Source organism: Ambystoma mexicanum, chromosome 9 (genome assembly GCF_040938575.1).
Source record: "Ambystoma mexicanum isolate Mex_15411 chromosome 9, UKY_AmexF1_1, whole genome shotgun sequence".
NCBI classification, from domain to species: domain Eukaryota; kingdom Metazoa; phylum Chordata; class Amphibia; order Caudata; family Ambystomatidae; genus Ambystoma; species Ambystoma mexicanum.
This window is the reverse complement of record NC_090931.1, coordinates 145,069,328-145,085,765: the sequence shown is the minus strand read 5'-3', so window position 1 is coordinate 145,085,765 and position 16,438 is coordinate 145,069,328. Positions and strand designations below refer to the sequence as shown.

The 16,438-nt window shown below is 44.5% G+C and overlaps 1 protein-coding gene across 2 annotated transcripts in view; it reads right to left on the bottom strand.

Moving 5' to 3' along the window:
- Window positions 1–16,438, bottom strand: part of SORL1 (sortilin related receptor 1) — a 1,341,481-nt gene that overhangs the window by 230,033 nt on the left and 1,095,010 nt on the right. For both annotated transcript variants that reach the window (XM_069614318.1, XM_069614319.1), the window contains exon 41: window positions 14,747–14,931. In XM_069614318.1, the coding sequence (XP_069470419.1) occupies window positions 14,747–14,931 (185 nt within the window). The remainder of the gene's footprint in view (window positions 1–14,746; window positions 14,932–16,438) is intronic.

Genomic DNA, 16,438 nt, shown 5'->3' with positions numbered 1-16,438 from the left:
TGACTGTGTCCTCCTGTAGCGCGTGTCGACTAGGTCCTTCATTTAGACCCCTACTCGCCCACCCATTGGAGACACCCCTGTGTGATTGAATAGGACCCACTTGCCCCTCTCAAAACAGACTGGTGGCAGAGAGATTCCCCACTTAATTCATCTCTATTACCCATATTGCAAGCTTTTATTGGACAGTCTCTTTTCTGCTGCCTATCTTACTAGCTTGTATTGAGCTCAGCCTCTCATAAATGTACTTTGCCCCATTAATATCTATTTGGGGCAGAGTAGGTTCAAGTCCCAAACTTGGCAATGACAAACCTGCTCCTTTATCCAAAGCCAGACAAGACAGCGGTGGGTTAAAATAAGACTCAGTTTGTGCTGGCGAATATACTTTATACATCAAATCATGCTGTTGATTGGTAGGAGGTAGTGCCTCTTTAGTACTCTCCCACTGTGTAGACACACGTTGCACCCAGTCTACACAAGGCAGTCGTGGAACAGTTTGAGAGCTGGATGAAATGACACTATGATTCATTGAGTTAATGGGCCCATCCTTCTCGGTCCAAGAACTTTGTGTGCTTAGACCGGTCTAAGACGGGCACCAGCTTGGATACCAAGTCCCTATGAGGCCTCAAGAGTAAAGAACACCTGGGGGGTGGGGGGAGGGAGGGGATCTGCTCTCTCCCGTCTGGTTGGATCGTACTGGTGGGGACTGTAATGGCCCTTGGCACAACATGTTCTGGTACCAAACCCCAGTTGGTGTGCCATTGTGCAGGCAGGAGATTCCCTACTAGAAGTGTCTTCCTCATCTTCAGAGTTTTCCACCGCCACATTTAATGATTTTGACACTCTACCATCCATCACTGTTAAATCAGGCCATTTTGTTAGTGTTATTCTCAAGTAGCTCTGGTATCGTCGAGCTCCTCAAGAATTTACGAGGCGATCTGTTACTGTTATTCCTCGAATTTAAATTCTACTTCTTTACAATTTGTGTCATGGATACACTATTATGCTTCTGAGAGGGTGTTTCCCATTGCGCAGGCCTTAATTGAACCTGCCCGAGTGAGATAGCCGCCCCTAATAGACACCTTCATAGGCCCTTGTTGCCTCTGTATGGGGTCCTCCATTTATGAGTCAGAGGTTTCTTGGGAGAACCAGCTGAGGTTCAGACTGGCGGACTGCAGATTATAATATTGAGATTTGCCTGGGATGACTGTTCTTTGATTTTGCTCGATCGGACTAGATCCGTTAATTCTGATACATTATTGATGTTATCCAATATGGTCTGAATAGCACCCAGGACAATTGTGTGCATTCTAACTTCAGACTTAATGTCTTTGTATAGTGAAGCAAAAGTAGATATCACCTGGTCCAATGCAATTGCAATTAAAGCTGCTTCGGAGTTTGTGGTGTTAATATCCTCCTTCGATGCGTTAAATGGGGAGGACAATCCCTCCCTCGGTGCATGATGAGTAATGGAACCATAAGCAGTAATAGTATCCCCACTAAGGTCTCCTTCCTCATCTGTGTAGGAGGAAGGGGGGAAAATGTCACCTAGGATTCTTACTTCCTTCAATAATTGCAGCGGTCCTCAACATCTGAGTATCTGAGACTAAGTTAGTTAATGTCTCAGTAGAATAAGCTTCCTGCAATGGGATCATGACTTCTTGTCCTTCATTCTCAGATGCAATAGTAGGAAAAAGGCAGTTATTTGTGTCCCTTTTATTCGTTTGACAACGTCATGAGATTCAATAGGAGGACACACATTTACTTCCCCCTTCTCCAGGGGAAGCAGAAAGAGGAAAGTCCATTGCCATCTCTAACATTTTTTCCTGGACCGTGAAGTCTGCATGCTTTGAAAGACTTCATAAGCCAAACACTGGCAGGAGTATATTAGCCCTGAGGCAACTACAAACTCGACCAATCCCAAGGGCAAAACCCTGTGTAATTAATGAAGAATGTAGTTCACAGCAAATGGACCCAAAGGGTTTTGTGTGTATAGATCCTTATCAGGGGCGTTCAAGCTGTCAAATGGTATTAAAGTGCAGCCTTATCTGGTGCAAGTAACAATGATTGTATCACTTAAGTGCCAGGGCCGATATTATAAGCAGGCAGAAGCAAAGAACCACTGGGGGGGAAGAGGGGTTCGCTTGCACCAACACCGGAGTGGAGAGGTCACTCACTGAATGTTCCTCTGTGCCAGCGATACAGCGCCACTGTCAAAGCTGGGCTTTTTTCCAACCAGAGGAAGGCTCTCTGCTCTCCGCTCTGTGGTCCAGGGAACATTCTGTAGAGTTACTCCTGTAGGGTCTCGAGTCGGCTGAGCAACCTGCTTCAAGAAACCGCTTCTTGACTTGAGGAAAGGACCCACCAGACACTATACACCATCCTGTCTGCGTCACTTCAGCAACTTCTGCAGGTACTCAGCTTCCGTCAAGCCCACTGCACTGTGCGTTCACTCCATCTGCTTCCAACAAAGAGAAAGCCAAAGATTTTGGGGATCTTAAAAAAAGGACAGCAGAACTTGCAAAAATGAAATTCTACCCTAGCAGTCCCCATGGAAGACACCTGTACAGCAGCTGCATGGGCTTTGCCACGGATTCTGCAGACACTATTCCATGGACAACTGCTCCAGTGTTGTCAGACATTACTCCACAGCAATCTCCAACAAGTATAGAGGAAAGGAGATGCGATGTAGCGGTAGGGCCAAGTCAATCACCACAGATATCTAGTCCATAGCCCTGTACAGGAACATGCAAGCCTTTGAGAAAATCAAAATTTGAGATTGAAACAACACCCACTTCCTCTCTCAAGAAGCATGTTTGGAAAGGAATGGGGCCTTAATGTGTTGGGAGTTGGAAGAGTCCATACAATCGTCTCTCGTGGATCAGAGTTTCCACCTCTTTTTTAGGGTGGACAACAAATGGTACTGTTCACTACAGGAGTGCAAACTCTTTTTGCCCTTTCATGCATCCTTTTCTCCCTCTCATCCTGCTTCTCAGGGGTAGGCTTCCCCCATCCAAACGGCCAAAGACCTTGTGTAAGATGAAGGTTGGAGATTTATAAGGGGAGAGGGAATGGTTACTGTCCTCCCATTCCCCTATGGCCTAGGGATTCATAGATTGGCAGGACCCACATTTCTCCACATCATGATGAACCCCAAGCCAACACATACATATTTTGTGCAGGTCACTGCTGGGCAGTCTTGACAATGCTTAAACCCCGAAGGCTTGAGGGAACTGGCATAATTGAGCAGCAAGAACAAGAATGTTCCCAAAATTACGTTGATGAAAATAATGAAAAAGGGTACTGAGGTTTAATGGGGCATTGTGTGCTCCATTTATACAGAGGCGACAACCTGTGGGGGAGTTGAAGAAGCTGACCATGGGAAGGGACTGCTGTCGAGCTACTGTACAACCCCTGGAAAAAGGTTTCCAAGAACAGCTTGCACTGGAGGATATCCATCAAGATGAGAAAGCAGTGGGAGGATGCAACTCATTAGAAAGAAAAATGTCATAACGTCTAGATTCTTTAAGCCTTTGGTCCCCCCGATTCTTAGCAGGCTAAGAGGTCCAGCCTCTTTCTTCAAATTGGCCTGTTAAAGAGTGTGGCCCACTTGGATTAGCTGTCTCGTTCTGTGTCTTATGAACTAGTTGGTCTATTTGGCTTGGCCATCACAGCTCAAACTGGGGATCCTTCCGTTAAATCAGAATGGCTATTTTTGGGATTCTAGGGCCACACCCCCCCCCCCAGTCTTTTTGTATATGTACAAGGCCCTATACATGGGTTTCAACACCTAACTCATATGGTAGTGCCTGGGATAAAAATGGAAACACTATTTTACCAACAGGAAAAATATGTGGAAAAATCCTAAGGCCTACACCATAACTCCACTCATTAGTACCCTCCTAGGGTATTGCATTCGTATTAATGCAAAGGCACATATAATAATACAGAACAGTCCGAGAAGATTAAACAATTGTAAACCATAGCCAAAGGCTTCCAAGAATTAATAAAACATTGTAGACACAATTACCTTCCTTGTACATTTCAGCGAAAAGCATACACATTATTACCAAAATGAGTTAATGTGTTTCATGTACATTCACCATAAAAGAAATGCACAAAATGAGTTTATGGAGGGCACAGTGGACTTTTATGGATCCTGGAATAATTTCCAGGGGCAGGTATGTACTCCTGAGTCCATGCCAGGAAAGTTCCAGAGTAAATTCACAGTTACATTGGATTGAATGGGGGAGAGTTAAGGGCCACCCGCTTAAGTGGAGGCAGGCGTGGAACCCCTCAGGTGCAGATTCTGCAACAAGCGACACCAGGGAAGGTCGGCAAAGGCCCCAGGGAAGTATTCCAGAGGCCAGAAAATGGACCCAGAGTCCCAGAGGAATAAGCAGCAGAACAGGAGGAAGCCCAATAGAAGTCTATGGGAATAAAGGTAATGACTCGCCTCCAAGGAATCTCTACTCCAGACCAGAGGAACAGCGAAGGGTGAGTATCTCGAATGATTGACCACCCCAGGACCCAAAAGGTAGGTACTCACATTGGTAGATACATCCAAAAAGGCTTAAGCAGTGAGAAAAAAAACACTGAGTAAACTGCTTTTTCCCCCCCCAACAGATGCTATTTTCAGGATTCGGTTGTCAGAGACTAACGAAGGCTCTTACCAAGACCTGGATCATCAAGTCTGCGTTGTAAATTTCTGCAAGGACCACCCCAGGAAGACTCGAGAAGAGGTGAAAAATGCTCTAAGAAGTTTGACAAATGAAAGAAAGCAGCAGCAAATGGCCTCATGATGGGGACAATGGCTGAAGGCACCCTCTGACGTCCCAAGCGGACAATCTGTTGGTGTGATGAAGTCTCAGTAGCCCCCTGGACTCCATAGCAACACACAGCAAAGCGGATGATCCTGGTTGTAAACGGTGGACTAGTGGCAAGCAGTCCAGAAAATGGTTCCAGTGTAGAGGGCAGACCTAGCAGATGTGGGGAGTCACCAGAAGTCTTCAAGAAACCCAAACTGGACCCCTAGTTGCAACAAAAAAAAATCGTAATATACCCAAGTCGCTGCACTTAGCAAGTATTGTCCAGTGTGGGCTTTATAAATAGTAGAAACAGTGCAACAATGCGTCGGAAAACTTCAGCAGGTTGGCAAATTTGTGAATATCAATTACTTTTTGAATCCCTAAAATAACTAGTCTTTCACATTGCTGTGAGCTATTTTGCTTCTAGTTCTAGCCTAGGAGTGCCTAGCTAGCTTGAACCCAGCAGCTCCACAAGCTACTTTTGGCTCCCCAAGCAAACTTACCTTTGAACATTTGAGAATGTGAATAAAGATAAAGTAGGTTTTATCTAGTACACATTAAAACAATGGATCAAACATAATGGGCAAAATGTTGAAGTTTGCATCTTATTTGGAAGTTCGATTGACACTGCACTGGATACTCACTCCTGCCTACTGTGCGATGCATGACACCCAGGACCTGGTTTTAGCTTCTGCTCATTGAATCTGTATTTCGAGCCCTAAAGTTAATTTTGGCCCCATCTTCCGAAAATAGGGAATACAATACTCCCACTTAAAATTCTTATCTGGTGGTAAACATAAGTATATATTTTTTTTTTATTTTGACATGATTATCTTAAAAAGTAAAGGAACGGTTTATTTACAAAAAAGAAATGTGTAGTACTATTTTCATAAACAAAGAGAGGGACAGCCTGTTATGGCTTGGCTCGTCTTCAGTATGGAGAGCCTAAGCTTGAAGCCACTGACAAATCTGAGTTTGTAAGGGAAACCAGCACAGGATAAATGTGAATTTGCACAGACTGGTTACCTATGCTGGGGACAAAACAAAAAGTACCAAAGCGAAAAAGAGGCTCATGATAATTTGATGAAAGTTACATGGTGATAGACAATGTAAAATGGTAGAGCAATTAGGTTTAGAAATACATTTTTGTAGTATTCTATAGTTACAGAAGGCCGCTAAACATTTATCCACATGAAATAATATTACTAGGTCATCATGTGTCTACATGTCCGTAAAAAAGACAATCTTCAACACAGCTTACTGTTTGTGAGTGACTCCGAAGTATAAAATAAAATGGATTCACAGACTTGATGTGGAAAAGAATAGGAATTATTCAAAAAGAGATTTGGTTTAGACTGTCATCAGCAAGCAACTGATTGTAAACAATAGAGTATTAAAGACAACAGTCAACTCTTAGTGCAAATTAGGACATGTGGCCCCTTAGGATGGAGAAAAGGGGACTACACAGGGTATACTTACTGACCAGGAACCATTTTGTACACTTAATGTTAGGACACAACAATATAGAACTGTCTTGGGCATGCAGTAAGGTGGTCTGGGCATTAATCAACAATGAATTGAAAGCAACATGAAGGATCGTGAAATGGTAAATGTATGCATGTCCGTTTAGGAACAGTGCAGACTTAAATTAAACTCTGTAAAATAAAATAACAGTCAACTCCAGCCCATCATCCAGAATCCCAAAATCTGTCCTAAAACTGGAGGCCCTGCCCAGCCCACATAAGCATTCCCAGGTTTCAAACTTGTTGTATAGATTCTATTCTCACATATGATGCACAAGGTAACTCACAAGTCAAAAACGTTCTTCCTCCTAAGGTCACTACGTCACATCAGATTTCTTCACTATTACCAAGAAAAGAACCACCATTAAAACACTAACCTCATCACAATTACTGCAATGAATCCCTCTATGCCTAAATAACACATTGAATACCAGAACTGAAAAAGATTGAAAACCCTCCCACATTTGTACATTTTTTGGGCATCCACTTAAGTGTAGGAATAGTCTTGGCACACTTCTATTTAACCAACACCCAACACTATTGGTGAAGAATATTCGATAAGTCTACAAAGTGCTTCCATTGATTGGTTTTTGCAATATTAATCAAGGCCAACATAGATCTAAAAATATTTTACAAATATGTCCTTGTTTCTCACCTATGAACCTCCTAAAATATGTACTCAACTCTTGAACCATCTACACAACCTTGACCTTTTTCCAACTTATCCTCCTTGGTTTTCACTTTACTCTACTTATTCTTGAGACTCTGGTATCCCTAGGTCTTTGGGAAGCCAAACTAGCTTGATTAACTGAAAACAAAAAAACACTTTGCCCATACACTACTTAGGATTGACCAAGCACACCTCGAGCCCCTCACTCGAGCAAATCTTACATACACACTCAACTAAACTTGATTTATTTACTTCTATCATTTACTTACACATTTTCTGTTCATTGATAAGCAATAAGTTACTTGCCTGTAACACCTGTTCTCCAGCATTGATACCTCGCATGGATTAACATACTCTTGAATATTCCCCTTAGTCAGGCTGGGAATCCTGGTCAACATTAAAGCACTTTACCTTTGGCTTTTTAAACTGCTTGTCACGTTAGTGCTTTATTAGAGTCATTTTGGGTCATACAGCTCACAGCCAATTAGACCGGTCCCCTTAGATCCACCCCTATTGGCCATCTTCAGATTTAGCAGCACACGTAATGTGGCACTAAGAACCGAGAAGAGGCAGAGAGGGATACGAGGGAGGGTCGCATGTGAACCCATGAAAGATAACAATGCTCGAGAACAGGAGTTACAGGTAACTTCTTTCTCCAGCATTGGATCTTTGACGGATTCACATGCTCTTGAATAAGGTTATAAAACAGTATATATACACAACCAAAACAGGGGGAGGCACAGCTCAAATTAAGTAACCAACTCACCTCATGCTAACAGGTTACGAAGCACTGCTTGACCTAATCAGGACTCCTCCCTGAATCCCTACCGACACAGTAGAACCTTGTGAAGGTATGGACAGACCTCCACATGGCTGCCCTTCAGATGCCGCGCAACAGACAGGAACGCTGTAGAAGCAGCCACGGTGCTCGTCGAATGTGCTCTTAGTGTTCCTGGAAGGGGCCCGTGGCAAGACTCTGGCAGTGGGAAATGCATGCAGAGAGCCATCTCGCAATGGAATACTGAAAGACTGTTGCCATTGCAGGCAGGTCCAAATGCAACAAACAAATGTAATGATTTTGACCTCCTTAGTAAGAGTCACAAAGAATGTGAGGGCTTGGGCGACATTTAGGAAATGTATGGATCGATCCACCAGAGATGGAGACACAAAGAACACTGCTATAATTAAGGGCTCATTAAGGTGGAATGCAGAAGGAACTTTCTGCATGAAGGAAGTTTTTGTACGAAGGACCACCTTTGACTGATGAAAAGTCAAGTACAGAGACTTGCACGAGAGGGCTTGCAGTTCCACCCACCCATCTGGTCGGAGTAATGGCAACTTGGAATGCCATCTTCAATGGAGCTCTGTGTAGATGTTTGAAGGGAGTGCCCATTAGCTTCAAAAGGACCTTGTTGAGTTCCCAGCAGGAGCTCGGACTGGGGAACAGTGCAAAACAGTTCTTTGAGGAATTCTTTCACCAAACACTGGGAAGGCGAACATGCAGCACATCTGTAGCGTGAAATGGCTGCTATTGTGCCCCTTGATCGAAGAGTATGCTAGACCAGCACGTGCCATCAACAGGAGATATGGCAAGACCTGTGCAGCCTGAACGTGCAAGATATGGTGTTGAGTTGTACCCCATATCATATAGCAATTCCACTGGATTCTGTTACATGACATCATAGATGGCACTCTTGCCCTGGCCAAGATGTTTCTGAACTCTAGGCCGCAGGAGCCAGACCGTCAAGTTGAGGGACGTAGGGTTGTGGTGTAGGACTGACCCGCCTTCTATGAAGAGAAGGTCAGAAAGCGGCAGCAACCTGATGCAGGGAGCCACAGACAAGTGAAGTAGGTCCGAGTATCAAATTTGCAGTAACCAACCCAGAGCTACCAAAATCATCCTGCAGCGGTTCAGTTTGAGTGTCCAGAGAACTCAAGGTAGCAGATGGATTGGGCGAAATCGTAAAGGAACAGTCCTTCCCATGAGAATGAGAGCGTGTCCCCCCAGGCTCTCCCCTTAAGGAAACCTGTTCGCAAAGCTAGTGCACTTTCTATTGATCGCTGTGGCGACAGGTCGATCTCTGGATGACCCCACTCTGCGAAGAGACGAAGAAGTCGGCCTTGGTGAAGTTCACATTTGTGACATGACTCTAGTTCCCAACTGAGCGAATCTGCTATGGTAATGTGGATCCCTGGGAGATGGAAGGAAAGTAGGAAAATGTTATGCGCCAGCACCCATGTCCACAATGCCTTTGCTTCTGCAGAGAGAATCGGAGCGCAGGTCCCACCTTGTTTGCAAATAGAGAAAATGGTGGTGTTGTCCTCCATGTAGAAACAAAACAAGAGGTTCTGCAATTGTGGCTTTAAGAATTTCAGGGCCCAGAAAACCGCCCTCAGCTCCAGAACTTTTATGGTAGGACTTTTTCTTCTGGCAACCACAGGCCTCTGGTGTGGAATTCTCCTGTGTGAGTGCATTGCCCCCTCCAGGAAGGCATGTGTGGTCACTGTGTCATGATGTGCTAGAAGGCGAAAGGGGGCTCCTTGCGTGAGGTTGAGACAACTCCATCATTGGAGGGCGCTACAAAAGGAGGGTGTGAGGTGAAGCCTGTCCTCCCAAGACCTCAATATCTGTTGCCAACAACCATCCAGGAACTTCTGAAGTGGTTTCATTCGGAGCCTCAGTGTGGGATCAATGGGATGCATGAGGACATCATTCCAAGGACGTACTTGAGGGAGCGGACAGACGTATCAGCAAGCATGACAGCTGTTGAACTTTGTTCAGCATGGTATTCACCCTCTCGTTCGAAGGCATGGCCACACAGGAGAGTGTTGAGGTGAGAGTCCAGGAAAAGCAATTTTTACATGGGATGTAAGCAAGACTTTGCAAAGTTCACCAAGAACACTAGCGATGTTAGGCATATTATCGTATCCTTGGTGTGTTGCGCTGCTAGTGAAAGAATTGGAGCGTACATCAACCAGTCATCCAGATACAGGTAAACAAGAGTGAGGGACCATCAGAGGTGGACCACTACTAGAGCTATGCATTTGGTGAACATCCTTGGTGCTGATTTAGGTTGAAAGGCAGAGCCTTGACTTGGTAGTGTTTTCCTGAGATCATGATCCAGAGGAAGCGCATGCATCGCCGATGAATGGGGATATGAAAATACACATCCTATAGGTCTAGAGAGGAGAGAAGTCCCCTTATTTCAGCTGGTCTATGATCTGCTGAAGCGTTACCAATGCGAAAAAAGTCTGAGACATTTGGTATTTGTTGAGCCTTCTGAGGTCTAGTATGGGCCTCCAACCTCCTGACATTCTTCACCAGAGAGTATCTGGAATATACGTTGGTGCCCCACAGGTGAGCTGGTACAACTTTGACTGCCCCCTTTTCAAGAAGGACTACAACTCTTGTAGTAGATGGGTATGTGTTTTTCTACCTTTAGGACAGGAAGAATAGAGGGTAAGGGCCCAATGAACTTGAGGGTATGGCCCTGCTGGACGATGGAGAACACCCATTTGTCAATGGTGATGTGCTTCCACTGTTCCACAAAGTTTGGAAGCCACCCCTCTCCCCACTGGGGTGTTGAAGTGTGGGAGAGGTGTTAGGGGCCCGGGACCTGCACATGCCCGTTTCAGCATCTGGCCTCCCTTGTTGTTACTAGTTCCCTCTTGGGAGGCAAAGGGCACGGGATGTCTCCGGATAGTAGGAGAACCTATAATCCCCTAAAGTCCTTGAAACCCTTGATTTTCCTGAGTGAAAGGACTGGGGTCACAGTTGCAGAGTACCCAACGAACAAGCTGTTTCAGAGTCGGCCTTCATGGCTTGTAGGGTTTCATCCACCTTCTTTCCTAATAGATTGATGCCATCAAAAGGCATGTCGACCACCTTGGACTGGTGGACGTCCGGACGGACGTTTGTGGCCTTAAGCTAAGCTTGACGTCGTAACACCGCCCTGTTACCCATCTGGCAGAATCCCAGGTCTGCAATGTCAACAGCAATAAAGATGGCATGATCTGATGCAGCTTCTCACTCCTGCAACAGTAAGTGCTTCCTCCAGTTTATCGTCTGGATGAAAATCAAGGGTTAGCCCTAGCTTGTTGAACCGTATCTGCCGGTCAAGGAGGGAGAGGGTTACCAATCAGAGTGCTGCTTTGATGGTGGCAGCGGCTGTAACAATTACCCTCTTGCCAAAAGCATTCAGCTGTTTATTTCCCTTGTCTTGGGGTACCATATAAGGGGACTAGGAATTGGTCGAGCGCTAACAGGCGGATACTGAGACCACAGTCTGGGCAGAGCTGCATGCGTAGGCATTTGGGTGCTAAATTTGGGACCTTATACTTCTTTTAGAAGTAATACTTATTGGGTGGTGTGGAGAATGGATTCCTCATTGCCAACGGGCTGTCCCTCCCAAATATCCTATAGCACTGAAATGGGTACCATTGACTTTATGGCTGATTGCTGCCTTTGATAAAGGAATCCTACCTTTTTCTGCTCCGCAGGGAGGAGATCAAAGACCTTTGCAGCTTGTGACATGATGACACGAAAGGAGGAAATCTCATTAGGAGGCAAGTCTCTTGGGGGTAGATCTACTGGCTCACCACTCCCTGGCAACAAATCCTCAAACTCAACTTTAGAGTGAGTGTGTGGAGAACGTTCAGATAGTCGGTGTTTGTATCCGTGAGGGTAACTGGTGGTAAAAGTGGGGGTCCTGAGGGTGGTGGAGGAACTAAACCTTCCATTGCAGGGAACATCCAGGGCTGTGCTGGAGACGGCAATGGTGGAGCAGGGAGCCACTGCTGGACCTCTGAAATCTGGGTCTGTAGCATGGACAGAATGTCCAAAAACATGTCCCTTGAGCATGAGGATGCAAGAGCAACAGGACCCTGAGGAGGACCGGAGAGCATGCCCACTGGGCCCGAGCAGGGCCTTGCTTAGGAGCAGAACTTTGCTTTGGCGGAGCTGGTGGCAGCATGTCTGCAAGGGAAGGGACAACGTCTTGCTCATCGGCAGAGAATACTCACTCTGGTGCATTAAATCAGAACCCGCACCCTACAGTAACAACTGTTCAGGAGGGGCCATGCTCTGAGAGGAGACCGCAGGTGGTGCATACGGAGGCAGTGAGAAGTTGGCCTGCGGAGGAAAGACAACACTGATGTGACATCCTTGACCACAGCAAAGAGGATTCCAAGGGCCTCTGAACAGGCGTTGTGGACTATGCAGAAGTGCTTGGTGATGCAGTAGGTCTGGATGACAAGGTAGTTGGCTTAGTGCCCTTAGACGTAGATGATAATTTAGGTTTATAGTGACTTTTTCGAAACATCACATTTTCGAAATGCCATTTTTTTTACACCAAAATGGCAGATTTTTTTTTCTAATGATTTTATTATTTTTTTTTTTTTAAATGGGGGTTCCCCCAATCCCCTGTTTTTTTATTGACACTTTTTTAACGAAACAAAAACAAAAACAAAATTTAAAAAAACATTCAGAATTTTTTTTTTCCCCATTTTTTTTTCCTCGACCAAATGGCATTTTGAAAATGTGTTTTCGAAAATTTGACTGGATACCGATAATTTAGTCGTTGACAAGGTGGTCAATGGGACTGAAGTAATGGATTTGATTGCCGAGGTAGATGATTTAGGCGACAAGGTAGTCAACAGGATGATAGTTGTCGTTGACAAAGAGGACTTGGATCGGCCATAGATCATCGACGAGGATGCAGTAGACGGAGGAATTGCGGTTGTGAATGAGTGTTGCTTATCCAAAGATTGTTTAGATGACAAAGCTGTTGGTGTTCTCGGTGCTGTAGTGGTCGAAGGGTTATCTGTGACATAGTGGTCTACGAGGTGACCGTCTGCGAAGACGTCAATTACAGTCGATGAGGGGCAGCACGAGCGCGCGATCCATGTCCCTTTTTTGCCTTTTTCCCATAGGAAGATTCTTCATTGGATCACGACCTCTATGAGGATGGAATGCGCTCTAGGGGTCTGCTGTGCCTGGCAGAGGCATAACTACGAGTCAGAGGTCCCGGATCCTTCATCCAATCAGGCCACTAACGTCCAGTAGCAGTCATTGCAGGTCGTGGATAAGATCGACTGGTAGATAGTACAGTTGTTCAAGTTGTGGTACAGGTACAGACAGGAGAGACATTGCTCATGAAGACCATCAATGTATACGTTCTTAAGGTGACAAGTCGAGCAGGCCTTGAAAAGGCTTTTCTTCCTCATGTCTGTCATGTCATCCACAGACTCCTGAAGGCCTCAAACGTGATGGAAGAAATACAGCAACCCCGCAGGCGATGGAATGGGCTGAACATTCACCCCAGTCTGCGAGAAGAGAGCACCAAACCAAGATTATATTATGGAAAAAATGAATAACAAAATAGACAAAACATGTTACAAATGTAAAAGATTTCTTGAGGACAGTAAACAAAATTGGAATATGGCCACCATGGGTGGAGATACGGGGACCTATCTAACTGGCTGTAGGTAGTAGGACCCAAAATGACTAATAGAGCACTAAAGTTACAAGCAGTTACAACATTTAAAGGTAAACCGCTTAAATTATACAGAGGATTCCCAGCCTTAAAACAGGGAATATTCAAGAGCATGTGAATCCATGAAAGATCCAGCGCTGCAACACATTTATAGCCAAAACACACTCTGGTATTCTTCTCTTTATTACACATTACTTTTCTGGTCAATGACCACTGGTCCTTGATCTGCTGGAAATCCCTGGTGTGGGACAGAATGCTTCTTAACGCGGACATGGTTGAGACCACTGCAGTGGGGAACTAGCGCAGTATGAAAAAAACACAAAAGGAATCGGAAACCACACGATAACCGTTTTAAAGATGCCCTGTTCATGGCAAACTTGTTAATGCATAGTGTGTAGGCACAGATAGGGTTATAAATATAGCATTAAGTGCATTCTTATTTCACACATGAATTTTCCTACATTTATAATGCATGGATTTGTGACACATGACAAAGCTCATCGTCACTCTTTAGGCTTACACTAATGGGATCATTCAGAGTTTTTTTGTAGAATACCACTGGACATTAGCACCTCTGTCAATGGCATTTCAGAAAATCGGCCCAATCCAGAGTTTACTAAAGGAAGAGGTGTATTGTGGTATTCCAAAAATACTACATCTCCAGTGGTAACCTAAAAAGTAATTTTGTAAGAATGTTTTTCTTAGCTATTTACACCTTCAATGTGAAGGTGGGAATTGTTAATGAGCAATAGTGGTTCATACAAATACTGTATATTATTTTATAAACAAAGCAGTAAATTCTTTAAAAACGGCCAATTTGGAATTGTTACCCCATTTGAGAAATGGAAGTAAAAATGTGCCAAATAGCGCACAACTCTGAAGGCCCTCTTAGATTTAATGGATCACACAACACCTTATCCATCCAAGATAGCTTCTATCTTTCTAAGAAGTTATCTCGGCAGGTCGTGATCTGTTAGTATTGCACTAGGACCTGCAAGTGAACCAGAGAACACAGGGCCTGCTGATGTAAACACAGGAAATCAGTGAAGGTTTATTTTTTGTAGCAAACTAGGGTTTAACCTTCAGAACAATGGTATCAATATGAGCGTGCACCCTCTTTACCCCACAGTTGGGTTGGAGTCAAATCTATGCTAACCAAGACTACTAGTAATGGGTTCCAAGTACAATTTTCATTAACAGTCCTACATATACGATTCTCATTTAGACAACGTAAATTCATCATAAAAGCCATACCACATTGTCTGGTCCTGTCCAGCTACATTCCACAGCAGTTTGATTAATGGCTTTAACTTTCAGGATTGGAACTGTTGGTCTTGCACCCAATGTTACAACCTGCTCAAACGTTATAGGACTGTCACCAAAAGACGTCTTGGCCCAGGCAGAAATCTCATATGTTGTTTGAGCTGTAAGGTTTCCCACTGTGGAGGAGAAAAGAAAACTGATAATCTCATCACTATAGATGCCCTTTTAGTAAACAATCAAGAAAACAAGCCATGAAACTACACAGCCCAAATCAATACAATAGATATATAGAAAGAAAACACAATTTTCGGGTTAGACATTTTCCTGAAATTATAAGTATTGGCCCTGTCACAAAATGGCTATAGGTTTCACAAACGAGATGAGATTGCCTTCTGGTGTGCAACATCGGGGTTGCATGTCAATGCCCCGTGTCCCTATTCTCCATACTTAATCACTGCTGTGACAGAATTCCTATTTTCTGGGATTCAAAGGCCAATTTTTAGGGTCTCAACCTTTTTCTTATCCCCACCTTGTATTTTTCTGGATCACTGACTTTTTTAGGTGGCCAGAGGGACTACCATTGCCATTTGCAACCCCTTCTACCTTACTAAACGGTATATGGGGGAATTGGGTTGCCTGTAAGGCACGCAGTCCCATGGGTGATACTGTGGCACCCTGTTTTGTGCAAGAGGGTGATTCGATCACCGTCCATAGGTTTTAGAGAGTAGGTTGGTGCAAGATATACTTTAGTTTTGGCTTCACCCGGGGTGCAAGCACTTTTACTGCACTGGTAGCCCAATGTGTGTTTTGGTAGCCATTGAGGCCCCAGTGCATTTTATTACATCCTGCTCCCGGCCATTTTGTAGTTCAGTGCTTCCTTCCTCTGACCACATGGGCTTTTTGTGAGCCACAATGGCATTCACCATATTGGTTTAAACTGGTTTTGGCCAGTTTAAGTCAGTGGGTTTTGAGACCCAGGAACTCTGATCAGTAGAAACAACTAACCAAGATAGATTATAGTCTATGAGGAGAACAGCTATCACCATTGGTTCTGTTGCAGGAGGTTCATGGATTGCGGGTGCATAGCATTAACTTAGATTCCAGTCCCACAAAGAGGAAGCTTGTCAATCCACCAGGCTAGATGAGGTTGATGCAATGGACTATGCTCTAAAGATGCCAGCCAGAACGGCTCCAGCCCACATCCCTTTATCCAGAAATTGGACTGCTGAAGACACTCCCACCCCCCATCCCACCACAGAAGGATGTGAACTATTCAGGATTAGACAGCCACTCTGGACAGACAGCAGCCCAGCAACAGTGGCATTACTTTGGTTAGTTTGTTTATTAGAGAGATCTGCATCCATTTACACAGATGTAGGCAGTACTCAAAACACCTGACAGTTCCTGGGCTTCTTGTAAGGCTGCAAAAGTGCATGACATTCATGGCCCTTTCCTATGAAACCAGAGAAAAAGAATCCCATCCCAGCACCTGGAAAGGCGACAGTGAAAATACATTAGTTAGCCCTTTTAGAAACTGAGGGATCTTAAAATAAGAACATTCCTCAGACGAGTGCTTAAATATGGACAGCGCCATCAGGTAACCCTTAATGGTACCCACTTGCAGGCCCTTGTGGGCTAAAGAAAGCAAAAAAGACAAAACCAAAGGAATGGAACATTGGAAAG